This window comes from Pleurodeles waltl, chromosome 9, assembly GCF_031143425.1.
Source record: "Pleurodeles waltl isolate 20211129_DDA chromosome 9, aPleWal1.hap1.20221129, whole genome shotgun sequence".
Classification (NCBI taxonomy): Eukaryota; Metazoa; Chordata; class Amphibia; order Caudata; family Salamandridae; genus Pleurodeles; species Pleurodeles waltl.
In genome coordinates this window covers 498,461,748-498,489,205 of record NC_090448.1, presented here as the reverse complement: position 1 = coordinate 498,489,205, position 27,458 = coordinate 498,461,748, and the positions used below count along the sequence as shown (strand labels likewise).

At 43.8% G+C, this 27,458-nt stretch overlaps 1 protein-coding gene across 2 annotated transcripts; it reads left to right on the top strand.

Annotated features, from left to right (window-relative positions):
- Positions 1-120: 120 nt before the first annotated feature.
- On the top strand, positions 121-24,406 carry AKAP5 (A-kinase anchoring protein 5). Of its 2 annotated transcripts, XM_069207349.1 has the most exons (3): positions 121-441; positions 802-960; positions 22,209-24,406. In XM_069207349.1, the coding sequence occupies exon 3, from the start codon at positions 22,377-22,379 to the stop codon at positions 24,144-24,146; it is 1,770 nt and encodes a 589-aa protein (XP_069063450.1). In that variant the 5' UTR covers positions 121-441; positions 802-960; positions 22,209-22,376; the 3' UTR covers positions 24,147-24,406. The 2 variants fall into 2 exon arrangements, with proteins under 2 accessions (XP_069063450.1, XP_069063449.1); XM_069207348.1 differs by having other exon boundaries at positions 121-960.
- The last annotated feature ends 3,052 nt before the right edge of the window (positions 24,407-27,458 follow it).

Genomic DNA, 27,458 nt, shown 5'->3' with positions numbered 1-27,458 from the left:
ATTTCTCCACCTTTTGTATATATTGATCCGTGAGAAGAGAGAGGGCCAAGCAGCTGATATTACCAGGTGAATGTGCTGTGATAACTAAATTAGTCAACATTAATGAGATCAGTGCATGCCTTTTTGAATGCTGTTTAATGAGACCAGTACATGCTTTATTGAATGTTGTGAAAGTCTCTTAATAGCACATAGCTTCACCAATACCGTAATTTATCACAGAAAGGCAGTTTCCAGGGGCTCCACTGACAGTGCACCATAACCCGAAGAACCACACCTGGCTGGACCTGGTGAAAAGGAGTGCAGTGCTTCTTTCTGTCTTTTTCCAAATACCCTTCCCCTTTGGGGCACCTCCCGGGGCTCCTGGTGCAGTCAGCAGCACCGAGAGGTGCCTCAGGAGGTTGGGAGAACAGTCATCGCCCCTGCAGACACCCTGGTTTTCAGGTGAGTGGCCGCGCCATAACACCCTGACTGTCACCACCTCGTTGGTAAAAACAAAGCACTCAGTCTTGGCTGTTGTAATTTTACTGCTATTATATACAAAAGATGGATGACTCATCCATGCCTTACAATAAATAAAACTAATATTTTTAAATTTCCTAAATGTTGACACGCTGTGACATTTAAAGACACACAGATAAATATGATTTAAAAAAAAAAGTAAATCACTCGCTTTTAGGTTTCCCCTGCACGCGCTTGCGCGCATGCTTGCAAAATATTTGTTATTAAAAAAACTTAAAAGGGGCTTAGAACCAGTCCCTTACTTACTTGAACTTACCACTGGCTTACTCCTTCGTCACTCAGATTTACACGCTTTGGAGCCAGCACGTCGTCTTCACGTCATTTCCTGTCGTCGTCGTCTTTGCCGATCTTGCAGTCGAGTTGCCTGTGGACCAAGTACTCCTTCTGGTCACTTCCCATTGGACACTGGCTAGAGTCCTTCCTCTGGCTGCAACTCTGAAGGTAATTCTTTTTAATTCCTGCAAGTCGTCTTCTTTTTTCGCTGACATCTTCTTACTTTGCTGCCATCTTTTCTGTCTTCTTTCTCTGTTGCTATCTTCTTTTTTCTTCCTGCATGCTGTCTTCTTACTTCACTGAAATTTTTTTCTTCAATGCCTTCTTCTATGTCTTCTTTCTTTGTTGCCATCCTTCTTCTTTTATCTTTCTTCTTTACTGCATGCCGTAATCTGTCTTCACTGCGTCTTCTGTCTTCGGTCCCTTCTTCTTTCTTCGCAGTCTTCTTGCTTCATTCCTGCATGCCGTCTTCTGTCTTTGCTGTCTTCTTTCTTCTTTACTGCATGCCGTCTTCTGTCTTCACTACCGTCTTCTGTCTTCGCTCCCGTCTTCTGTATTGCATGCCATCTTCTGTCTTCTTACTTTTAAGCTGCATGCCAGTAGGTTGCACCTTTGTCTTTTTTTCTAGCTAACTGGCTTACAAATATTAGAAAAATGTTATAATAATGTTTGTTTTACGAAATATAAAACAACATTATTATAACATTTCTCAAATATTTTTAAGCAAGTTAGATACTACTAGAGGAACGCAGCCTACTTAAAGCTCTGCATCCAAGGTAATGATCGAGTATAGAGGGGAATCTGTGGCCCGAAGAGAAGTGCAGCAGCACCACAGAACATGAAATGCCAAGAAGACGCAATTAACTACTACACCAGCTTTTTCAGAGCAAGACCGCACCTTGAAATATTGCCTCCATGAGCTGCAGAAACAATGTAAGTGTCAACAATGGGGAGGGAAGAAGCGGCATGCAAGACATCTGCAGCAAACATGTTTGTATTTAATAGCACGTAGCTTCTGCTGATCTTGTGAATATTTCATTGTTGCCAGTCAGAGAACATTTTCCTCAAAATCTATTTGCGGCAACTTTGGGCATTTCAAAATCAGAAGAGGAATTCATAGTCCAAATTGTAGGAAAGTACCATCTTGCCTGGCATGTTACCCCCATATTTCACTGTATATATGTTGTTTTAGTCTATGTGTCACTGGGACCCTGCCAGGCAGGGCCCCAGTGCTCATAAGTATGTGCCCTGTATGTGTTCCCTGTGTGATGCCTAACTGTCTCACTGAGGCTCTGTCAACCAGAACCTCAGTGGTTATGCTCTCTCTGCTTTCCAAATTTGTCACTAACAGGCTAGTGACTAAATTTACCAATTCACATTGGCATACTGGTACACCCATACAATTCCCTAGTGTATGGTACTAAGGTACCCAGGGTATTGGGGTTCCAGGAGATCCCTATGGGCTGCAGCATTTCTTTTGCCACCCATAGGGAGCTCTGACAATTCTTACACAGGCCTGCCAGTGCACCCTGAGTGGAATAACGTCCACGTTATTTCACAGCCATCTACCACTGCACTTTAGTAACTTATAAGTCACCTGTATGTCTAACCTTCACCTGGTGAAGGTTGGGTGCAAAGTTACTTAGTGTGTGGGCACCCTGGCACTAGCCAAGGTGCCCCCACATCGTTCAGGGCAAATTCCCCGGACTTTGTGAGTGTGGGGACACCATTACACACGTGCACTGTACATAGGTCACTACCTATGTACAGCGTCACAATGGAACTCCGAACATGGCCATGTAACATGTCTAAGATCATGGAATTGTCCCACCAATGCCATTCTGGCATTGGGGGGACAATTCCATGATCCCCCGGGTCTCTAGCACAGAACCCGGGTACTGCCAAACTGCCTTCCCGGGGTCTCCACTGCAGCTGCTGCTGCTGCCAACCCCTCAGACAGGTTTCTGCCCTCCTGGGGTCCAGGCAGCCCTGGCCCAGGAAGGCAGAACAAAGGACTTCCTCTGAGAGAGGGTGTAACACCCTCTCCCTTTGGAAATAGGTGTGAAGGCTGGGGAGGAGTAGCCTCCCCCAGCCTCTGGAAATGCTTTGATGGGCACAGATGGTGCCCATCTCTGCATAAGCCAGTCTACACCGGTTCAGGGATCCCCCAGCCCTGCTCTGGCGCGAAACTGGACAAAGGAAAGGGGAGTGACCACTCCCCTGACCTGCACCTCCCAGGGGAGGTGCCCAGAGCTCCTCCAGTGTGTCCCAGACCTCTACCATCTTGGAAACAGAGGTGTCTGTGGCACACTGGACTGCTCTGAGTGGCCAGTGCCAGCAGGTGACGTCAGAGGCTCCTTCTGATAGGCTCTCACCTCTCTTGGTAGCCAATCCTCCTTCCTAGGTAGCCAAACCTCCTTTTCTGGCTATTTAGGGTCTCTGCTTTGGGGATCTCACCAGATAACAAATGCAAGAGCTCATCAGAGTTCCTCTGCATCTCCCTCTTCACCTTCTGCCAAAGGATCGACCGCTGACTGCTCAGGACGCCTGCAAAACCGCAACAAAGTAGCAAAGACGATTACTAGCAACCTTGTATCGCTTCATCCTGCCAGCTTTCTCGACTGTTTCCAGGTGGTGCATGCTCTGGGGGTAGCCTGCCTCCTCTCTGCACCAGGAGCTCTGAAGAAATCTCCCGTGGGTCGATGGAATCTTCCCCCTGCAACCGCAGGCAACAAAAGACTGCATCACCGGTCCTCTCGGTCCCCTCTCAGCACAACGAGCGTGGTCCCTGGAACTCAGCAACTCTGTCCAAGTGACTCCCACAGTCCAGTGACTCATCAGTCCAAGTTTGGTGGAGGTAAGTCCTTGCCTCCCCACGCTAGACTGCATTGCTGGGTACCGCGTGATTTGCAGCTGCTCCGGCTCCTGTGCACTCTTCCAGGATTTCCTTCGTGCACACCCAAGCCTGGGTCCCCGACACTCTAACCTGCAGTGCACAACCTTCTGAGTTGTCCTCCGTCGTCGTGGGACTCCCTTTTGTGACTTCGCGTGGACTCCGGTTCACTCTTCTTCCAAGTGCCTTTTCAGGTACTTCTGCGGGTGCTGCCTGCTTCTGTGAGGGCTTCCCGACTTGCTGGGCTCCCCCTCTGTCTCCTCATCCAAGTGGCGACATCCTGGTCCCTCCTGGGCCACAGCAGCATCCAAAAACCCTAACCGCAACCCTTGCAGCTAGCAAGGCTTGTTTGCGGTCTTTCTGCGTGGGAACACCTCTGCAAGCTTCTTCACGACGTGGGACATCCATCCTCCAAAGGAGAAGTTCCTAGTCCTCTTCGTTCTTGCAGAACACCAAGCTTCTTCCAACAGGTGGCAGCTTCCTTGCACCCTCAGCTGGCATTTCTTGGGCTCCTGCCCACTCTCGACACTGTCGCGACTCTTGTACTTGGTCCCCTTGTCTTACAGGTACTCAGGTCCGGAAATCCACTGTTGTTGCATTGCTGGTGTTTGTTCTTCCTGCAGAATCCCCCTATCACGACTTCTGTGCTCTCTGGGGGTAGTAGGTGCACTTTACACCTACCTTTCAGGGTCTTGGGGTGGGCTATTTTTCTAACCCTCACTGTTTTCTTACAGTCCCAGCAACCCTCTACAAGCTCACATAGGTTTGGGGTCCATTTGTGGTTCGCATTCCACTTTTGGAGTATATGGTTTGTGTTGCCCCTATACCTATGTGCTCCTATTGCAATCTATTGTAACTTTACACTGCTTGCATTACTTTTCTTGCTATAACCTGCATAATTTTGGTTTGTGTACATATATCTTGTGTATATAACTTATCCTCATACTGAGGGCACTCACTGAGATACTTTTGGCATATTGTCATAAAAATAAAGTACCTTTATTTTTAGTATATCTGTGTATTGTGTTTTCTTATGATATTGTGCATATGACACCAGTGGTATAGTAGGAGCTTTACATGTCTCCTAGTTCAGCCTAAGCTGCTTTGCCATAGCTACCTTCTATCAGACTAAGCTGCTAGAAACACCTCTTCTACACTAATAAGGGATAACTGGACCTGGCACAAGGTGTAAGTACCTCTGGTACCCACTACAAGCCAGGCCAGCCTCCTACACAAATACAAACCAATAGACATCAACACAGAGTTAAAATAAAGTTAGTTGGTATTTTTCTCCACAGCAATATTATTTAAAAAAAAGTCCATATACTGCAAAGTGCATTCAGTAGTGACCATTTATGACTAGGAAGTCAGTCAGGGAACTCCGTCCATTTCTCATTCTGAAGTAATGGGAGTTTACGTCTGAAGAAGTGAATCACAGAAATTCTGGGGGAAGCATTCCTGCAGCAAACATTTGTAGGACCTGATGCGCCTGTGTTACATTATGTAATTTTAATCTCCCGCCATAGAAACTACTTCAATGGTGAATGCAGCAATAAGAATAACGTGTAGGCGAAAGCAGAGAAAGCTTAAAAATTAGTCACCCACATTTGTAATATCACAAATTCATTCTCCTTTAGAATCTCAGGTCACATTTCAAAGTAAATAAGAGTCTGCTAATTTTCTGAAATTCAGTGATGTGAATATGAAACTGCTAACACATGGCATTTAAACAAGTTTGTCAATATGAAACTGCAGATCTGTTGATCATACTTAAAACCTCTACTTTTTAGTGAGCATTGGTGACCTATCATGGGCCAGTGCTTGTCACGTCCTATTACCAGACTTGTAGCAAGGATGCTTTGGGCCCTGGTGCAAGCAAGGAAAACAACCCCTAAGACTGCTGTTTTGGTAGTAAACTACAGCATTTATCAGGGTTCAATGGGCCAGGGCTATGGTGCCAGGTGGTACTGCACCAATGATAGGTACACTCAGGGTTGTGGAATTTCTTAAAATATCTACTTGTCCATGAGACAGATTGCTTCTGAAATGTACTTGTACTGTAAAAAAAATCTACTTGTCCCTTTGGCACCATGCAGTGCGCTGATAAATTATGGTAGCAATCTCATTATGTACAAGTTCTGATAATAGCCCCTCTGATTATGTCAGGGCTAATACCATAGCAGGGCTTGGATACTTGCAAGTTCAATCCCTACTATAGCAATTTCCTTATTTTGCCAACTTTCTGTAGATCTAAGTACTGGGGCTGAAGGAAGCAGGAAGCAATAGTTCCAGGGCTGGAATGCCTTTGAGTCTGCAAACCTACTAACTTTCATGTTTTAAGGATTTTCACCAGCTCTTCTCTATTCTTTTCCCATAATGAGAAAGGTTGGAAGTTTACTCCTGACATTGGCAGAAGAAGAAGTTCTTCCAGGGTGGGAAAAAGTGGTTGGAGGGAAAGTGAACTTGCAAACGCTCAATAGGTTTTCACATGAGCAAATCTACACATCCATATTTACTTGTGCTAAAATGCAGTTCACAAATATTTTCTTGGAGTATGATTTCCTGATCTACTTCTGTAAGTTCTTGTGAATTCATGAAAACCACTAATTCAAAGACCTATACCATGGGCGCACTTTTGTGACTTTCTTTAAGAATTGGGTTCCTGATTAGGTCTAGCATTAACAAAGACATAGGGGGTCATTTTGACCGCCGTCCGCCAAGGTACCGCCGCTGAATGACCGCACCGCGGTCAAAAGACCGCGGCGGCCATTCAGACATTTCCTGTGGGCCGGCGGGCGCTCTCCAAAAGAGCGCCCGCCGGCCCAGAGGAAATGCCCCTGCAACGAGGACGCCGGCTCAGAATTGAGCTGGCGTAGTTGCAGGGGTGCGACGGGTGCAGTTGCACCCGTCGCGTATTTCAGTGTCTGCTTAGCAGACACTAAAATACTTTGCGGGGCCCTCTTACGGGGGCCCCTGCAGTGCCATGGCATGGGCACTGCAGGGGCCCCCAGGGGCCCCGCGGCACCCCCTACCGCCATCCTGTTCCTGGCGGGTCTCAGATGGCGGTAGGGGGTGTCAGAATCCCCATGGCTGCGGAGCGCGCTCCGCAGCCATGGAGGATTCACAAGGGCAGTGGTAAACCGGCGGGAGACCGCCGGTTTACCCTTTCTGGCCGCGGCTGAACCGCCGCGGTCAGAATGCCCTCGGGAGCACCGCCAGCCTGTTGGCGGTGCTCCCGTGGTCGGTGACCCTGGCGGTCACCGGCCGCCAGGGTCAGAATGACCCCCATATTGTTTTTATTAAACTTCGATTTCTCTCTCTAACTATCGGCTGGCTTTACTGTGAGTGATCGCATTCTACTAATCCACAAGGAGCATATTGGCACACAAAGTAGTTTTGTTTAGTGCCAGGAACTACTGTGGCAATCAGTGGCATAACAACATGGGAGAAAGCCTCCTTGCAAAGAACATGGAGGGCCCCACCACTCCAAACTCACTCAGTGGAGGTGCTGTGCTGAGGGTCCCCCTGGAGGGGTGGCTGCAAAGCCTTTGTTATGCTACTGGTAGCAATGTGTGCTTTTAGAGACCAAAACATTTTTTTTTCTTTTTGTCAGTGTTTGTTACAATGGTGAGGGCCTGGCAGCTCCAACAACAAAAAAGTGTTACAAAAGCCATGTCAAAACAAGACACACATTGATGAAACCAAAGGACGCACAAAGCATGTTGAATCGGTTGGCTTTGCCAGTGCTTGCTTATTTTCAGGCTTACCATAATCTTGTTGAAAGTGGCTACACTGATTTTCAGTTAGGAATATTTTTTGGAAATACTAGCATGCATCCACACATTTTCCTAAATGACGCTTCAAAGAAATAGTACCTAAAATGTCATATTAGCGAGACATTTATTTTTCATAGCATTTTTTTCTGAACATTTTATTTTGATAGCAAAGAATCACTCTTGCTTACAAGCTTCTGCAAACATTTGCATCTAATCAGAGAGCATTCTGGGAGCATTACACTTAGCCTCATATTCTTAAACCTTTCAAACGTATGTACACTTAGTTTTCTTTTTTAACTGGAACCACTGTCAGTAGTGCAGTGTGAGCTTAAAACGTTTATTTATAGAGCTCACCCTGATAATGAAGACTTTTCATTAATGAACCATGAATACAACTTTGAACAGCACCTTAACTGCAGACAATTCCCTGCTCTGTAAACTGGCAGTCAAAGGGTTTGTGTTGTGTTGTAGGGGGTTGGGCATACTTGTCCCAAGGACAACATAAACATGAAAAGTGTTGCTCTTGACCCCAAACAATATTTTCTGTGCGGTAAGAATTCCACATCCCTGCTACACTCCTGCAAATTACTTTATTCTAGTCTAGTTGAAAACTCAGTACTCACCTGTAGTAAGAGTATTACATCACCTTTGTACTGTAAAATGGATTACAATTCAGTGTTGGAAGTTACAATGTTCACTGTTTCAACAACTCCCTCACAAGAACATCTGCCAGGTAAAACAAGCATTGGCAAAGCCAATAGGTTTCACCTTTGTTTTTTCTTTTCTTTTGCCTTCTATCTTACTATTTAACTGGATTATACATTTTAGGAAAATGTTATAATAACATTTGTTTTAAATTGCTTCACATGATCCCCCTTGATCGCTCCATAGTACAATGACTCCGAGCACCGTGCACAGCCAGTCAATAACGACAACTGCATTTTTCTGACCCACTGGGGGCCATAGGAAACCCCATCCAGATCTCAAAAGCTCTACCGGCAAGTTTAGCATTTTGGAGGAAATGACCAGCCCCTACCAAGACCTCCGTAATGCGTTCTCAAATGTAATGAGCCTCTCATCTAGATACAAATCTCCCAGCGTCTTACAACCCCCTACTATCCACTGACATTGCTTCGCTAATGCGCTTGAACGGCACCCATGACCAAATGCTCAGCTCTCTCGCAAACGGAGGTCGTCTTAACACCCAAGTAATCACCCCCTTGCATATTTCCCCTCCTGATGCACCAGGTATGGGAAGTGTCCCGGTATCTGGGTCACACACATTAGCAATTCCAGTAAAGACATGGTATTGCAAGTGCCTCTCAGTAGCCTCTTTTCCTAGTAATCCTCTACTTTGACCATCGCTCTGCATGCAGTAGCTAAGTGGCATAATAATACACCTCTAGATCAGGCAGACCCATGCCCCCTTCTTCGAGATCTAGCTTAAGTGTCGACAAAGCAACTCTACTTCTTTTCCCTGCCCATACCAGGGAGACCAACAAACTATGTAGCTCTTTAAATGTATTACCTGCAATCCTGTGCAATGAGTTCTGCATAATACACAGGCATCTAGGAAGATGCCAGATGCCCGCCACTGAAAGCAGCAAGGTATTCCAAATTTCAATAGATTTCATCATCTCCTGCACTATCTTCCCCAGACTATGGCATTGTTGGCCTCCAACCCTTGTGCCAAAATAATGCACAAGTATCGAAAGGTCTCTGTCTCCCATGTGTGAGCCCCAACAGAGGCAACTCTGGTCCGGGCACTGTGCACAGCGCCCCCACTAGAAACAGCAGTGTCTTGAGTGTATCAATCTTTAGCCCAGCCACAGCCCCAAATTCATCTGTTCAACAACAATGGCACAGAATCTCTGGGCCTCCACAGGTAGAACAATACATCATCAGCGTATAATGATATTATATGTATGCTGTCCCCAAGCTGCATGCCATATTCCCTAGTTTCACATCGGATCTTCGCCGCCAGGGGTCCATGGCCAATGCAAACAATAGCAGCGAGAGGGGACAACCCTGATGTGTGCCCCTCTCCACCATTCACTCCGCCGACACCAATCCACCATTATGCACCTTAGTTCATGGTGGGCTGTGCAGTAGCTTCACCCACTCACAGAAGCGAGGGCCAAATCCCATATGTCCCAGGACCTGAAGCATATAGTCCAGTCCAACGTGTCAAATGCTTTCGGGATGTTCATACACCAAGACCAACTCCTCCCAGGTAATCTCCAACAATTGCAGCACATAGGCCAATCTGTGTTAATTCATAGCTAGACCTTGTTTTGGGATGAAGCCACACTGATCCTCATACACTAAAGTTCACACGACTACCCTCAAGGGCTCCACCATGCCTTTGCCGAGCCCCTTCGTGTCAGCATTAAGCACTGTCAGAGGTCTATAGGCTGCATGATCTGACACACCCCCTTCCCCCAACGTAGGAGGTAGCTCACCCATGTGCCTTGCAACCCTATAAACCTCCAGCAGTGGTCCCATTAACTGTGGTGCATAGGCATGGTAGTATTCCACAGGAAAACCATCTCCCCTGGCGTTTTCCCTTTAGTCATCTTCCCCAGTGCCTCCCTCAACGTGAGTTCCGCATCTAGTTCCTCACGCAACACCATCAGAAGCACTGGAAGCTCCATGCACTACAAATACTCAACCACCCCATCCTGTCGCGAGACCTGTCCTACACCATACAGTCCTTCAAGATGTGCCTTAAGCACTTCATTAATCAAATCTTGCGTATTTGCCAATGTCCCTTCAGGTCGTCTCTAGGACATAATTGGGAGCCTCTGATCTTCTCTTTTTAGAAGCCATGCTAACAATCTACTGGGTTTGTCACCAGTATTCCTTACGCATAAACCTAGTCAATCTATCGCAGGTTTCCTCAATCACACATCTAGTAATAGTTACCTCTGCTCCAAGAGTCGAGTCCAGGGCCTCCCGTCACTTAGATCTGTCAGCCTCCTATCTAGCATTGCCTTTTCACCACTGAGCTGTTGTCTAGTACCGTACACCCTGCTCATACATTTCCCACTGAGTCGCTCTACTAGCCATCATGCCCCAGTAACCATCCCTATACTCTGTCAATACAGCGCCCAAAGCCTCTTGACACACTGAGGGTCTCATTCTGACTTTGGCGGGCGGCGGAGGCCGCCCGCCAAAGTACCACCGTCAGAAGACCGCTACGCGGTCAAAAGACCGCCGCGGTAATTCTGAGTTTCCCGCTGGGCGGGCGGGCGACCGCCAGAAGGCCGCCCGCCCACCCAGCGAGAAACCCCCTTCCACGAGGATGCCGGCTCCGAATGGAGCCGGCGGAGTGGAAAGGGTGCGACGGGTGCAGTTGCACCCCTCGCGATTTTCAGTGTCTGCTATGCAGACACTGAAAATCTTAGTGGGGCCCTGTTAGGGGGCCCCTGCAGTGCCCATGCCATTGGCATGGGCACTGCAGGGGCCCCCAGGGGCCCCACGACACCCGTTACCGCCAACCAGGTTCTGGCGGTCAAAACCGCCAGAACCAGGCTGGCGGTAAGGGGGTCGGAATCCCCATGGCGGCGCTGCCTGCAGCGCCGCCATGGAGGATTCCTCAGGCCAGGGGAAAACCGGCGGGCAACCGCCGGTTTCCCTTTTCTGACCGCGGCGAATTGGCCTGGATGCACCGCCAGCCTGTTGGCGGTGCATCTGCGGTCCCCGGCCCTGGCGGTCCATGACCACCAGGGTCGTAATGACCCCCTGAGTCTATTAGTGCATCAGGGGGCAGCCTCCAGCTGCAAGGGTCATGCTGTGGCCACTTCCCTCCCATCAACTCCAACAACAAAGGCAAATAGTCTGACACATAATGCCCTGAGTACACAGCAGTCTGTATCGCAGAGGCTATGTCCTCCGTGCCCAGCGCTCTGTCCAGCCTACGAGTGACATGAGTATTCACTAACCGTTTGATGCATCTTCCTCATAATGTCCACACATCTCATATTCTGCATTACAGCTCTCAGAGACTCCACTATAGCTGGCTTTGTTGCAGGTCTTGAGGGCTTCCTGTCCAAATCCCCAACCCCCCACAGCAACCTGGTGCCCATGGCATCTGTTAACAGATCCTGCATGTTCAAATAAAAGTCTTTATCATGACTGTTAGGTGCATACATATTCAGAATGAAGAGAGCCACAGCTTCCAGCAATTCCTGCACCAACACATATCTGCCACAAGGATCTGCCTCAAAGTAGTGCAGCTTAAACGGCACACCAGGCACTACCCATACTGAGACTCTGTGGGCATAGGTTGAATAAGTTGACCAGTACAACTGACCCATCCACTTTTGTTTCCACTTACCCTCCTCCTCATCTATTAGGTGAGTTTCCTGGAGGCATGTTACACCAACCCCTGCCTGCATAAGTAGGAGATCACCATGCTTCTTTTCACATATCCGCCTAGTCCTCTGACATTCCAAGCGACTATATTATAACTTTGGGCAATGCCATCCCAGCCTTGTCCATCCCGTACCAGTCCTGGTTCGACCCACACAAACCCACCCACCCCCCGGAACCACCCCACCTCTGTCAACATACAGTATACACAATGTGCAGTGCACAAACATGTGTGTGGGGAAGACAGATGAAAACATTGCTTCCACAAGCAGGGAGCTGCTATTTAAAGCAGATCCCTGCTAGTGGGAGCAATGCCGGCTCCCGCAGGACACTGGAAGCCGGCTTGGACCATGGGGGTTTCAGGCTCTCCCCGCACTCCTGTCACTCTCTCGCTCTTCTATCCCATAATGGGGTGGAACAGAGAGAGAGAGAGATTGTTATTGCAATGATCTCACCATGCGATGACTTCAAAGAGTAAGACTAGCAAGATGTTTGGTAACAATGTTATAGTTATGTTTGGATGCAGACCAGAACAGAGTCACTTCTGGGCTAATGGTCAATGTTAGAAATGGGGTCTCTAGTTGGCAGTCGGTTTGCCCTCTGTCCAAGTAGGGACCCTCACTCTAGTCAGGATAAGGGAGATACCCGCTCAGATAACCCCTGCTCACCCCCTTGGTATCTTGGCACGAGCAGTCAGGCTTATCACAGAAGCCATGTGTAAAGCATTTGCACATAACACACATTTATAAGTGAAAACACTACAAAAGGACACCACACCAGTTTCAGAAAAATATCCAATATTTATCTATATAAAACAAGACCAAATTCGATAAGAATCCAACATACAGTAAGAAAAATATGAATTATGCAAGATTTACTCAAAACTACAGTTCCTTGAAGTCGATAGCTCCACCTGGGGCTATCACGACGTCGTGATCAACAAAACCAACAGTTCAGGCCGGCCGCGGCGTTGTGGGCTAGCTATGGTGTCGAGAAGACAAGCAAACAGTACCTTGGATTTGCAGGCTGTCGTGATCCTCGCGGTGAGCTCCGGAGGCGGCGTCACTGATGTCGCGGTGTCGGGTCCAGAGTCGGTGCAGATCAAACTCCAGGCTGATGAAGTCAGGTGCGCCGGTGTGGATGGCGTCAGGGGCTGCGGTGCGAAGCGGGACGATGCGACGTGCGGTGCACATAGGTCACGGTGCAGGCAGCGGCTCAGTGACGGTGTCGGTGAGACCAGGGCTGCGGTGTGAAGTGGGTCGGTGCGACATGCGGTGCCCACAGGTCACGGTGCAGGCAGCGGCGGTGTCGTTGCTGAAGCGCTGGTGTCGGTAGGCCCAAGCCAGCGCTGCGGGACGGGACGGTGCTTCGTGACCCTCACGAGCGGTGTCCACGGGCCACGGTGCAGGCAGGATGCCTGGTGACGACACAGGAGTCGGTGGTGCTGGCGTCAGTAGACCGGGGCTGCGGTGCGGGACGAGCAGTGTCCACAGGCCACGGCGCAGGCAGCGGCGCCGTTGTCAGCAGGAGCGGAGTCGTCGGGGACGCCCAGGCTGCCGTGTGAGCAGGCGATGCCAGAGAGCGGGGCCCACAGGTCGCGGTGCGAGCAGCGGCTCGGTGAAGTCGTCCGATGACGGCGTCGGTGAGACCAGGGTCGCGATGCGAAGCGGGGCAATGTGACTCCGTGTGGCGTCGGCAGGTCACGGTGCAGGCCAGCGGCGTCGTTGGCGGCATCGCAGTGGTTTCTCCTCTTGAACAGCCCAAAACACACAGTTCCCAGTGCTGCAGGTCGAGGAAACTGAAGTCTTTGGTGGCCCTGAGATTTCCATCTTTATTCCAAGCCCTTGGAGAATTTCCTCAAGCAGGACATACAGCAAAGTTCACCCTTTGCACTCTTTTCAGGCAGAAGAAGCAACTGCAGGCCAGTCCAGCAAAGCAACACAGCAAAGGGACAGTACTCCTTCAGCTCTTCTCATGGGCAGAGGTTCCTCTTGATTCCAGAAAGATTCTAAAAGTCTGGGGTTTTGGGTCTTCTTCTAATACCCAGTTCTGCCTTTGAAGTTGGCAAACTTCAAAGCAAAGTCTCAGGTGTTTGCAAGATCCTTCCTTGTCCAGGCTAGGCCCCAGACACTCACCAGGCGGTCGGAGACGGCATTGTGTGAGGGCAAGCACAGTCCTTTCAAGTGTGAGTGACCCTCCTCCCCTCCCCTCCAGCACAGATGGCTAATCAAGATATGCAGGCTACACCCCAGCCCCCTTGGTGTCACTGTCTAGAGGAGAGGTGTGAACAGCCCAACTGTCAAACTGACCCAGACAATGACAATCCACAAACAGGCAGAGTCACAGAATGGTATAAGCAAGAAAATGTCTACTTTCTAAAGGTGGCATTTTCAAACAGACAATTTAAAAACCAACTTCACTAAAAGATGTATTTTTAAATTGTGAGTTCAGAGACCCTAAACTCCATATTTGTATCTGCTCTCAAAGGGAATCTGCGGTTTAAGGATATTTAAAGGCAGCCCCCATGTTAACCTATGAGAGAGATAGGCATTGCACAGTGAAAAACGAATTTGGTAGTATTTCACTGTTAGGACATATAAAACACACTAGTATATGTCCTACCTTAAACATACACTGCACCCTGCCCATGGGGCTACCTAGGGCCTAACTTAGGGGTGCCTTACATGTAGTAAAAGGGAAGATTGAGGCCTGGCAAGTCGAATTGGCAGTTTAAAACTGGGCACACAGACACTGCAGTGGCAGGTCTGAGCCATGTTTACAGGGCTACTAATGTGGGTGGCATAACCAGTGCTGCAGGCCCACTAGTAGCATTTGATTTACAGGCCCTGGGCACTTTACTACTAAATCAAATATGCCAATCATGGATAAACCAATCAACAGTACAATTTCTATGGGGAGCACTTGCACTTTAGCACTGATTAACAGTGGTAAAGTGCGCAGAGACAATAAACCAGCAAAAACAGACCTAAAAAAACAGGAGGAAGAAGGCAAAAAGTTTGGGGATAACCCTGCAAAAAGGGCCATTTCCAACAGTCAAGGTCTTGTGCGGTCACTCAGTAGGGTGAAGGTTCAAATCCTTATATCGCTTGTGCGTGTTTTGTTTATTTGCTGGTGTTTTGACTGCTAAACCTTCCTAGTGATGGGACATTCATGTTTTTTTTCCAATCACATGCATAGGTTGACTGTCATGGGTATGTCTGGAAGCATCACAGTAAGGAGTCACCTATAGCCTAAAGGTTAAGGTCACAGACCCTTGCACCGAAAGCTGGGCTCTAGTCTAGGTGTGTCTGTGGTCCTTTCCCTACTTTAATTTGTTTTCAACTGCAAAGGTTTAAGGCTCTTACTGAAAGGTGATCTCGCTCTTTTTAATTGACAAATACATTTTTCTTTTCAATTTGTCCAGAAATATCTCATTATATGTATATCATTCAACAAAATCTAAAAACTCTCTCTCTCTCCCTCTTTCTCTCTCTCTCTCTCTCTCTCTCTCTATTTCTCTTTTTCAATCACTTGAAGGTAAGGTAACTATAACTTGCACCCTCATCATGCACTGCTAATTACCTCACAAATTAAAGCACTCATGACGTCATTGATAACATCACTGATAATATCACTGCAACATTTGTGGTAAGATTATTGATCAGATAACTGTGCATGGCAAAGGGCACATAGACTCAGTTATAGTTACTTTACATAATTCTAACTATAACAGGTGACTTTCTATGGTTTGGTACGTTTTAAATGTGAGCTTAACTATAATGTCCCTGTAACCTTTGGTTTTTAACTGAATTTCTATGTTTTTTTAAATTCTATTTCCTAACTATAACGCCCCTATGACCTTTGTTTTTTTCAGTGAATTTAATATGTATTCACTGAAAAAAGCAAAGGTTACAGGGACGTTATAGTTAGGTTGACGTTTTACCCATTCAAAACCACAGAAATTCAGCAGTTATAGTTATAGTTAAACTTATGTTAAGAAACTATAACTTGTTGTGCAAAGTTACTTTCTGGTACAAGTTATAGTTTCTTAAGATAAGTATAACTACACGTATAAGTATAACTGTAACTGGTGAATTTCTGTGGTTTTGTATGAGTAAAACGCCAACCTAACTTTATCGTCCATGTAACCTTTTGTTTTTTCTGTGAATTTCTATGTTTTTTTAAACACACATGTTAATATTTGTGTCAGGTTGCGGCAGGCCAATCAGGGTCTTGCTTTTTCCTAAGATCCGAGGAGGATCAGAGGAGGATCCATGAATCTGCAGATCAGGCAAAAAAAAGGCAATTTTTTTCCCTTTAGGGGTCCCTAAGGGGCCCATCCATATGTCATATGGGGTGAGGATGCCTGTATTCTGACCCCTTCTGTATTTTTTCACTGTTTTTCCCACGCACAGGCAATGCGATAAACAAAATGGTGGCTGCAACTTTTCTGTCAGGTTTTGGCCAGCCAATCAGGGCCTTGCTTTTCCTCCAAATCTGCGGAGAATCCGAGGAGGATCTGCCTCCCTATTGATTCAAATTTGTTTTTCATATAATAACTAGAAAACTACTGAATGGATTCACACCAAATCACACAAAGTCGCTTTCTGGACGAAGAGCTAGCTTACTGGCAAATGTGGTGTAAATCCATCCAGTGGTTCGGCCGTTATTCCTGTTAAAAATTCCTATAAATATTAACATGGAGAAAATAAGTTTGGGGACCCCCCTCTTTTTCTCAGCCCCTGCTTGACCCATCACCCCAAATCTTTCCAGACAGTAGCTGAAGTGAGTGTCGTATTTTTTTTCAAAACTTTGTGAAGATTTGTCAACTGGTGCCAAAGGTATAGGGTCAAGTAAAAAAAAACATTTTCCATAGAAACTAGGTGCTAACTATAACTAAGTAGTGTCGACCGCCACCAGGATGTGTGTGTGTGTGTGTGTGTGTATATATATATATATATATATATATATATATATATATACAGGGAGTGCAGAATTATTAGGCAAGTTGTATTTTTGAGGATTAATTTGATTATTGAACAACAACCATGTTCTCAATGAACCCAAAAAACTCATTAATATCAAAGCTGAATATTTTTGGAAGTAGTTTTTAGTTTGTTTTTAGTTTTAGCTATGTTAGGGGGATATCTGTGTGTGCAGGTGACTATCACTGTGCATAATTATTAGGCAACTTAACAAAAAAAAATATATACCCATTTCAATTATTTATTATTACCAGTGAAACCAATATAACATCTCAACATTCACAAATATACATTTCTGACATTCAAAAACAAAACAAAAACAAATCAGTGACCAATATAGCCACCTTTCTTTGCAAGGACACTCAAAAGCCTGCCATCCATGGATTCTGTCAGTGTTTTGATCTGTTCACCATCAACATTGCGTGCAGCAGCAACCACAGCCTCCCAGACACTGTTCAGAGAGGTGTACTGTTTTCCCTCCTTGTAAATCTCACATTTGATGATGGACCACAGGTTCTCAATGGGGTTCAGATCAGGTGAACAAGGAGGCCATGTCATTAGATTTCCTTCTTTTATACCCTTTCTTGCCAGCCACGCTGTAGAGTACTTGGACGCGTGTGATGGAGCATTGTCCTGCATGAAAATCATGTTTTTCTTGAAGGATGCAGACTTCTTCCTGTACCACTGCTTGAAGAAGGTGTCTTCCAGGAACTGGCAGTAGGACTGGGAGTTGAGCTTGACTCCATCCTCAACCCAAAAAGGCCCCACAAGCTCATCTTTGATGATACCAGCCCAAACCAGTACTCCACCTCCACCTTGCTGGCGTCTGAGTCGGACTGGAGCTCTCTGCCCTTTACCAATCCAGCCACGGGCCCATCCATCTGGCCCATCAAGACTCACTCTCATTTCATCAGTCCATAAAACCTTAGAAAAATCAGTCTTGAGATATTTCTTGGCCCAGTCTTGACGTTTCAGCTTGTGTGTCTTGTTCAGTGGTGGTCGTCTTTCAGCCTTTCTTACCTTGGCCATGTCTCTGAGTATTGCACACCTTGTGCTTTTGGGCACTCCAGTGATGTTGCAGCTCTGAAATATGGCCAAACTGGTGGCAAGTGGCATCGTGGCAGCTGCACGCTTGACTTTTCTCAGTTCATGGGCAGTTATTTTGCGCCTTGGTTTTTCCACACGCTTCTTGCGACCCTGTTGACTATTTTGAATGAAACGCTTGATTGTTCGATGATCACGCTTCAGAAGCTTTGCAATTTTAAGAGTGCTGCATCCCTCTGCAAGATATCTCACTATTTTTGACTTTTCTGAGCCTGTCAAGTCCTTCTTTTGACCCATTTTGCCAAAGGAAAGGAAGTTGCCTAATAATTATGCACACCTGATATAGGGTGTTGATGTCATTAGACCACACCCCTTCTCATTACAGAGATGCACATCACCTAATATGCTTAATTGGTAGTAGGCTTTCGAGCCTATACAGCTTGGAGTAAGACAACATGCATAAAGAGGATGATGTGGTCAAAATACTCATTTGCCTAATAATTCTGCACTCCCTGTATAATTTTTTAATTTTTTTAACTGAAAAAAAAAACAAAGGTTACAGGGACGTTATAGTTAGGTTCTGAATTTACTTGTACCAAACCATAGAAATTCAGCAGTTATAGTTAGAGTTCTGTCGAGTAACTATAACTCGCACCCTAAGGTAACTATAACTCGTGCCCTTGCCTATATAAATATGGGCATAAGAATTTAAAAAGGAAACAACTGGAAGCTATTAATGAGTTGAAAACTAATAAGAATATTGTTATTAAATAATCTGATAAAGGAGGTAATGTAGAGATTTGGCCATTAGAGAAATACCTAAGACAATTAAATGATACCAATCAGTATGAGGTGACAACGAAACAGAGTTTTTTAATAGCAACCAAGGAATATTTAGATAAATTAAGTGCTTGTAAAGATGAAGGATTAATTGAGAGAGATGAATATCTTTTTCTGAAATGTGATTTTCCAAAATTACCTGTATTATATCTTTTTGCGTAAAGATTTAGCGAATCCTCCAGGGAGACCTATTGTCTCTTCTAGAGGAAGTATTTAGAAGATACTTCAAAGTATGTTGATTTTTTTCCTCAGACCAATTGTACAATCCCTGCTATTGTATATAAAAGATACGGGTGACTTTCTAAGAAGAATAAATGGCAGTGTATGGGAGGAACAGTATTAATTACTATGTTTAGATGTAGAGAGCTTATATACCTGCATACCTCATGACTTGGGTATAAAAGCTAGTAAACATTTCTTAAGAGCCAGGTCAATATCATGTTTACATTATACTGAGATGCTCCTACAAATGATGCACATTTGTTTGACAAATAATTTTTTGATAAGGAGGTCTGTCGGCAGACCCAAGGGTTGGCGATGGCCACTTGCTTTGCTCCCAGCTATGCAGGTCTTTACCTGAGCTCGTGGGTGGAGCAGACAGTGTATAACACCCGTCAGTCTGATGAACACGCTGTCCTCTGGGTTCGCTGTATAGATGATATTTTCTGTATCTGGAGAGGCAATGAGAATGAGGCTTCTGACTTTGTTAAGCAATTGAATGATGATTGAATTGGAAATTTACAGCCCATATACATACATCTGTTATTGAATTTCTTGATCTAAGGTTGGAAGTTCAGGGTTCAAAGTGGGTGAGCTCTTTGTTTTGTAAGAAAAAAGCAGGAAATAGTCTACTTTGTGCAAAGAGTTGTCATCCTAAGAACCTGATAGAGCATTCCATATGGAGAATTGCTCAGAGCCAAAAGGAATGGTAGTGCAGAGACTGATTTTTTACATGAAATGGAGATAATGAGGAATAGATTTCTTGAGAGAGGTTACTTCCGAAAGGTCATTGAGAGTGTATGCAATAAGGTCATGACAATTGACAGTGAGAAACTGTTGATATCAAAAAGAGAAGAAAAAAGTGATGAGATCCAGTTTGCAAGGTTTATTACAACTTTTCATAATTAGGCTTGGGAAGTGAGACGTATTTTAAACAAGTATTGGGATATATTAAGAACTGAAGAACATGTAGTTAAATATATTGGAGAGAAACCGTAGATAACTTTTAGAAGATGCACCTCTTTGAAAGATAAACTCTGTGAGAGCTTAGTACAATCTACACAAATTGGTAGACAAACATCTGTAAAAGGCTTGTTTACATCTGGTTCATGCAAAGCTTGTAAATATAGTAGTAACTGCAGTGAAATTCGACTATCTAAACAAATAAGACCATATATCATTAAAAAACACTTGACTTGCAATTCGGAATATAGTATTTATGCATTAGGCTGGCCATGTGAAAAGTACTACATTGGCAGCACAATTCATAAAGTTAAAAAAGGAGTGCTTGAACACATGAGAGCCATAGTAAATGATGACAAACAATATCCAATTGCTAGACATTTCGCTTTGTACCATCATAAAACACTATTTTATTAAAGTTTTGTGTTTTGGAGAGTATCCCTAATCACTTGAGAGGAGGAAATAGGGAGCAGGCATTAAGGAGATTGGAATCTAAACTCATTATCAAATATAGAACTCCTCATCCAGGAGGATTGAATTTAGGTGAGGAATTATCAGTGCATTTAGGTTGAGTTTTTAATTGCAATCAGAATTTCAGGTGTAAATAGGTAATTGTATAAAGTTTTCTTACGGTATTTTCCAATAGATGAGTTATAGGAAATGTGATTTTTTGATTTAAGTTCTAGTATATATTTCATATTTGTTATTTACTAGGGAGAAGAGGAAGCTGAGATTGAAGCACTTGAATGTAGGAAAGCTATTATATCTAATCCCATTTGTTGGCCTGAGAGAGTTTAATAACATTTGTATAAAGAGTGATTTCAATATATGAACTCTTTAAGGGGAATTCTCTAACTATATTGTGAAGTTAAGTTTCATTTGTTTTTGGAATTTCGGTATTTAAATATACTAGTCAATCTGTAGTAGGATGAATAAATTGAAAAGTGCATTCACAACTTTGTAAAATATTAAAGGCTACATAGCCACATTAGATTCAATATGATTAATTTAGTATAATACTAAAATGTATTTTGAAAGAAAATAATAGTTAAATGTATTGGATATAGATATGATGAGCAAGGATTGAATGCCACTATTTACGGTGACAAGAACGGAGTATTTTATAATTTTATAATAAGGTTGGCAATAGAGTGATTAGTTTAAGTTGTTTCAAAAATAATTATATTATGACAGGAATTCAGATAGTTAGAGAATATATAATGTAAAATTATATACACATTGATTCGTAAAGTTGAGTTCATAATAATATTTCAAATGTTTCAAAATGGCCGACATGTTTTCTAAAAATTTGTGAGCATTTGTTAATCTGTCATTTATGTAATTTAGCACATTGAAGTTTACAAAAGTCACGGAGATGAAATGTATTGGAACCATTTGAACCCGTGAGCAAGGAGCGAGGGCTCCGAAACGCATTGGGTTAGTTTTTGTTGCTGTTTCATGATGGCAAAATAAAGACGCTGTGTGGATTTGAGCTGCGGTACGTTGCCTAATAGGCTTTTGTATCATACGCACGGTGGTGACTGATCAGGTTGTATATATATATATATATATATATATATATATATATATATATAACCTTAGACACTCCTTCCAATATCAGGAGAACCAGGACACCTCCAATATGAAAATTCAGTTTATTTCAGCACAAAATCCAACGCGTTTCGGCAACAGCCTTACTCATGGACCATGAGTAAGGCTGTTGCCGAAACGCGTTGGATTTTGTGCTGAAATAAACTGAATTTTCATATTGGAGGTGTCCTGGTTCTCCTGATATTGGAAGGAGTGTCTAAGGTTATATTAGGGTCTCTCGGAACCCATCCAGGACCGCTGTGTGGAGCACCTGCATTCCGGGACTTGGTCACGAATATATATATATATATATATATATATATATATATATATATATATATATATATATATATATATATATATATATATATATATAGATAGATAGATATATGGCCCGAGTATGTCCTAAGTTAAGAGCACTGTATTCATTAAAAGCTTAACAAATTAATTGAAAAAGAACAATACATTTAAAATGTACTTCCAAGTTCATATCTGGTATATTTCAAATATATCCATAAAACGTATATAAAAATTAAAATATCATTAAATTATTCCATTTGCGAAATATGCAGAACATTGAATTTTGCAAACCCTTTACATTCCACATTTAAAACATTGTATCAGCCCACTTTATTGGCATAAAACATATAAAATGAAACAATAAAAGCAGCTATTGAAATTTGATGAACATTACAATTGTGTTTAGTTACGTGATTTCAATATTTGTTGCAGGTGCCTTATCATGTGCATTAATGGACCTTATAATTTAAGGAATTCGGAAATTTGAAGATGTTGCTATGTTCATGTTCACAAGGAAAATGTATCCACTGAATCCCACTTTATTGTTCACAAATAGTTTGCCCTAAGGAGAACTTTGACTATCAAATAGCAGTTGTAGACATGGCTGCTTGCCACGAATCAGCCTCGACGTCTCATCTTCTCCAGAGCAGCCATAACACACATGCAACCAAAATGGTGCAGTTAGATCATCAACTAAGCAGTGCTCCAGAAATCTCCATAAGAAGCTGCTCCCCCACAATGTGCTTGGTAAAGGATGACCTAGGGACATTCACGTCTGGAAAATACTCTGTTCTGGAAGAAGTTGTTGCTCAACATGATGCCAGAGGAAAACTTTCTGAAGAGATCAGCAACAAATGTACTTCTGATAGAGTTGTGGTCCATACATATAATGATGATGCAAACAAAGAACCCAATTGTTGCTATGAAAACCTTGAAGATGGGACCTTTGGAACGGAACATATAGAAAATAAAGTGCAACCAGAAGAAACACTGCCCAAAAAGGGTAGTGTATTGGAAAAGAAATCGAAAAACATGGTCACAAGTAGTGGTCGGTACGCAAGAAAGCCACTAAAGATTTGTTTTAAAAAGAGGAGCAAAGCTCTTAAGTGCGGTTTAAGGTCAGAAAATGACTATGATGCCAGTGATTCTACCTTTAAAGAGATGAGCGTTCTGCATTTAGAAAATAGTGAGAAATCGAAAACCAAAACAAACAGCCTTACTGAAAATGGCAAAGGTTCACAAAGCTGCCAGGGTTCTGGTGGCACCTGGGCCAGTTTTAAAAGCCTCGTGATCTACCGGAAAAAATGGAATTATTCTTCCAAAATGCAATCATGCTTTGCACCTAAGAGCTGTAAAGATGTGAAAGTGGTGAGCACATGTCCCCAGAACCTTTCTAAGCCACGTCCCCGCTCCAAGCTTAAAATTCCCTGCATCAAGCTCGCTGGAAGCAAAAATCAACACGACGAGTGGGAATTGGCGTATGAGGCTTATTCCACTGCACAAACAATTGTATTGGAAAGTAATCTTAACAAGAATAAGAATAGGCTTGGCGAAGGATTAGACGAGACTAAATCAAACCGAAGCCATTCTTTATTTACAATTGACCTGGAGGATGAGTGTAACATATCTAATGAAGAATTAACAAGTAACAATGATCAATCTTCTCAAAAGTGCTCCCATTTTATAACAAGATCAGGATCAGGCCAGCCACCACAGTACTGTTTAGAAGCCGAAATACTTTCTTCTGAGCCAGTGATCGATGAAGAACACATTCACCCAACCAAAGAGTCATTACTTCAAGGTCAGGTTGAGCAGTTCCGTGACAGCACTACTCCTGCAGAAAAATGTCAAGAAAATCAATGGCCTGCGCACACAGGACAAAGTTTAGCAGTGGCTAAAAACCAAGAACTTCCACAGGGACATGGCAGAGAGAATCAAAATTGGATTGGGAACACTGTACAGGAAGGCCCAGGCCCTTTTACAGACTTACAGAATCAACATTTGAATCTTTCAGTGGTGAATACAGCTGAAGGCACGAAACAAAGCGGACGTAGCAGTGCTAACTCAGTACTGTGTCCTGAAAGAAGTGATACAATTGGTGATGTATGTAGTGAGAGTTGCGTGCATGTTGTCTCCGTGCACATAGGTGATTTACACAGATCAGATAATGGTACGTGGATCAGCGACGCAAACGGGTGTGATGAAAGTTTGTCCAGCTTCAGTATGTCTGGAGTGTCAGACGAGTATGAAGAACTTCTAGTCGAAACAGCCTCTTCGTTAGTGAAGGCTGTCATTCAGTCGTCCATAGAACAGCTAATTGATGAAATGACATTTGAGAATCACTCTCAAGTCTTCATTGTACAGACCTAGAGACTAGAAAGAAGCCATCAGCCCTGTTGTTTTATTAATGACTTATACTTAGCTGAAATTGCCCTGGCTGATTAAAGACCAACAGTATTGGAAAACAGCAAAGCCATTCAATCGATCATGGGCTGCATGTAAAAAGTATACAAATGTATATAGTACAATATAAATGCAATTATAAGGGAACACCAGTTAATAAGTGTGTGTCATCCCTGGAGTATCTATTTGTTGTGATACACGTTTTGGTTGATCTGATCTCTGTGATATTTAGCATACATAATAAATAGTGTGTGTGTGTATATATATATATATATATATATATATATATATATATATATATATATATATATGCAAGAACATATGTTTATGTGTAGCTCTGTCTGTGTATTTAAGCGAATGTATCTATGTATGTACATTTGAAGATGATAGCGCATACTTTGCCTTGGGCTAAGAGAGATGCCATCTAATAACTTTCATTACTGATTGCCACTTTGCCACTTGAAATGCTATAGCAATAAAGGACTGGCTTTTTTGCCAGACCCCTGTGACACTTATGCTTATGCTTGAGAGGAAACAAAGGGGTTCTCCCAGCCACTGGGCAACATCTCAGGAAGACATCCCTTTGTTTTCGCCTGCACAATACTCTGTAACACCCTTCAGTGCAGCCCCACCTCCTGTCTGGGCCAACCTAGATGTTTTCCCCTCCCTTGCTAATTCTGGAGGGAAGAAATGAAACTTCCCGCAATCAGAAATTCTAGCTAAGATGCTGAAGGACCCTCAGCGCTAAATCTGTCTACTAGAACAGAGTGGGTTTCTCCTAAAAGAATTGTAAACTAGCAGCACTTAGAAGAAAAATGTGTCACAAACTGTGTTCTTCGATGAGCCTAAGCATTTGCTGGCCTAAAAAAGGCACTTAAATCTGGTTATATTTGTCATCGAAGGCCCTTGAAAGATTCAGCCCACTCATGCAATGGGGCAATGAGACACAAACACACAAGCTCTCTCTCTCTTCTTTCTCTGTGAACTCTGAACCCAAGTAGCATCTGATTAAACATACATAAGGAACGCATGATAATAAAGGGGTCGATAGCTACCTGGTATTCAAACGTGAATCACTGAAAGGATCTAATTGTACTCCTGTGAGAAGAGAGTGAGTCTTTGGGAATCACAGTCTAGTGTTGTTCATCAGTGGCGGAACAGTTGTACCGTGCCAAAGTCATTTCACTTTCGGAGTACCATCAAACTAGATTGTGTACGAGACCTAGTGAGGGCCACACGTATAGCCTAGGCAAGAAAAAGAGCCAGATATACTGTTCTTAAAAACACTTTCTCGTCAGCCAAATCAGCCTTCTTCTTATCACGTGAAAGGAGTAGTAGGATAGTTTGAACAATTAAGTATATCACAAGGTGTTCTTTTTCATGAGCAGTTCTGTGTCTTTGTGCACTGTCCCATGCATTTATGGCTTTCAGTGTTATGGTAAGTGTATGGTACTTTTTGTGTTGACACCACCATCTGTACGTACCCAGTTTTATTATTTTCTAAATGTTATTAGTATTTATCTGTATTTTGTTTTAGGTTGGTGAAAAGGAAAATGTCACTTATCCTGCACCCATCTGCTGGTACATTGTAGTGCTGAATATAACATTATCTGCATGCTCCTTTATCTACTGTTGGGCACGGGCATTTGCAAGTTGTTTTTCTTTAAAGTTGTTTTTGAGTCACAAAGTCTGTTATAACTTAAACCTTAAGCCCACAGTGCACTAGCACAAAGACTCCACATCAGATTGTTTTCTGCTCAGCAGGCCAATAATGTTAGAGGAGTGCAATGTCAAAGACAGAGTAGCAGGTGCTGTGCATTGTGGAACATAGCTACAGTGAAGTAATTTGTGATCATCACTTGCTTCTGGGAAGGAGGGAGGGTGCAGGTGAGTCTACAATACTACACCCTGTTAACAGATGGTTACATCGCAGGTAACATTGTCAGTTTGCAGTGTATGGCTGTAGATGGTACATGTATAGACTGTAAAGCAGTTCCCCCCAAGCGATGGCTAGTAAGTGGATGGTGCATATGTCTGAAACAATGTTCTCATGACTGTTTGGACAATGAAAGCCTGCTTCCATGACTGAATGTTCATACAGTAGTATTTAGTGAACATGTGTCCTATTGACCATGTAGCAACCTTACAAAGATATGCAACAGGAATATTTCCTAGAAGAGCAATAGTGGCTTCCTTTTCGCGCATGGAATGCAACCTAGGGAAGATATGTAGTGAGCGCTTTGCCTTAGCATAGCAAGTTTGAATGCATTTAACAATCCACCTAACATTGCCTGTCTTGGAAATAGCATTATGCATGTGGGGCTTTGCAAAAGCGATAAACAGCTGCTTTGTCTTACGGATGAATTTGTTCTGTTAATGTAGTATAATAGTTCCCTCTAGACATTTAAGGAGTCTAACATGTGCTTGAAAGGAGGACCCTCTTTCGGCGCTCCAAGAATGCCTTAGTAGGAATCTTAAAAAGAGACAAATGCTCCCCTTTTTGCTTATAGGCTGCTACTGTAGCTAAATGTAAGTGATAGGAGCGTATGATAAATCTGCTTTTTGCAAATGCAGCAAGTAACAATGACCTGCACAGAGACTTAGAGAGGTTCTATGCAATAGTGAGCATGTCTTTTCCACTTTGCTGCATAACAGGAGTGTGGTAGGTCTATGTGCCTCACACAGGATCTGCAGACACTCATCCTGGAGTTTCACATAACCAAAATGTAAGACCTTATGTGCCAAATAGCTAGATTCTGTTGCTTGAGGTTTTGGGTGTCTGAGAATACCCTGAGCCAGCTGAGCCTCAGCAGCATTTTTTTGTGAATGTACAACCATGTCCAGATACATAAAGTACCAAGATTGTCTGGACCACCTTGGTGCTACTAGGATGAGGGTCATTGACTCTTGTTTCATTTTCCTCACCATTTATGGGATCAGGAGATGTGGAGGAAAAGTATAAGCAAATACACCTGGCCAGTTAATCCACAGTGCATTGCCCAAGGACTGGTGGTCTGTAGCAAATTTTTGGCATTTGGCTCCCTGACCAAGAAATCAATGGTCAGAGTGCCCCTTTGGCAAAGTACTTTTGGAGGATTTAGGTACTTATCTTGCATAGCAGGCCAAGTCATTCTCCACCCCAGTAAATGTTCTACGAAGAGCTGGATGGGATGCCAAGTGGCCCAATGCCAGATGTCCAGAGCTAGACGTGTGTTGCCTTGCGTGTTGCACTTTCACAAAGCCAGAAGCCATCCTCCACTGCTGTCTTTACCATGAGAG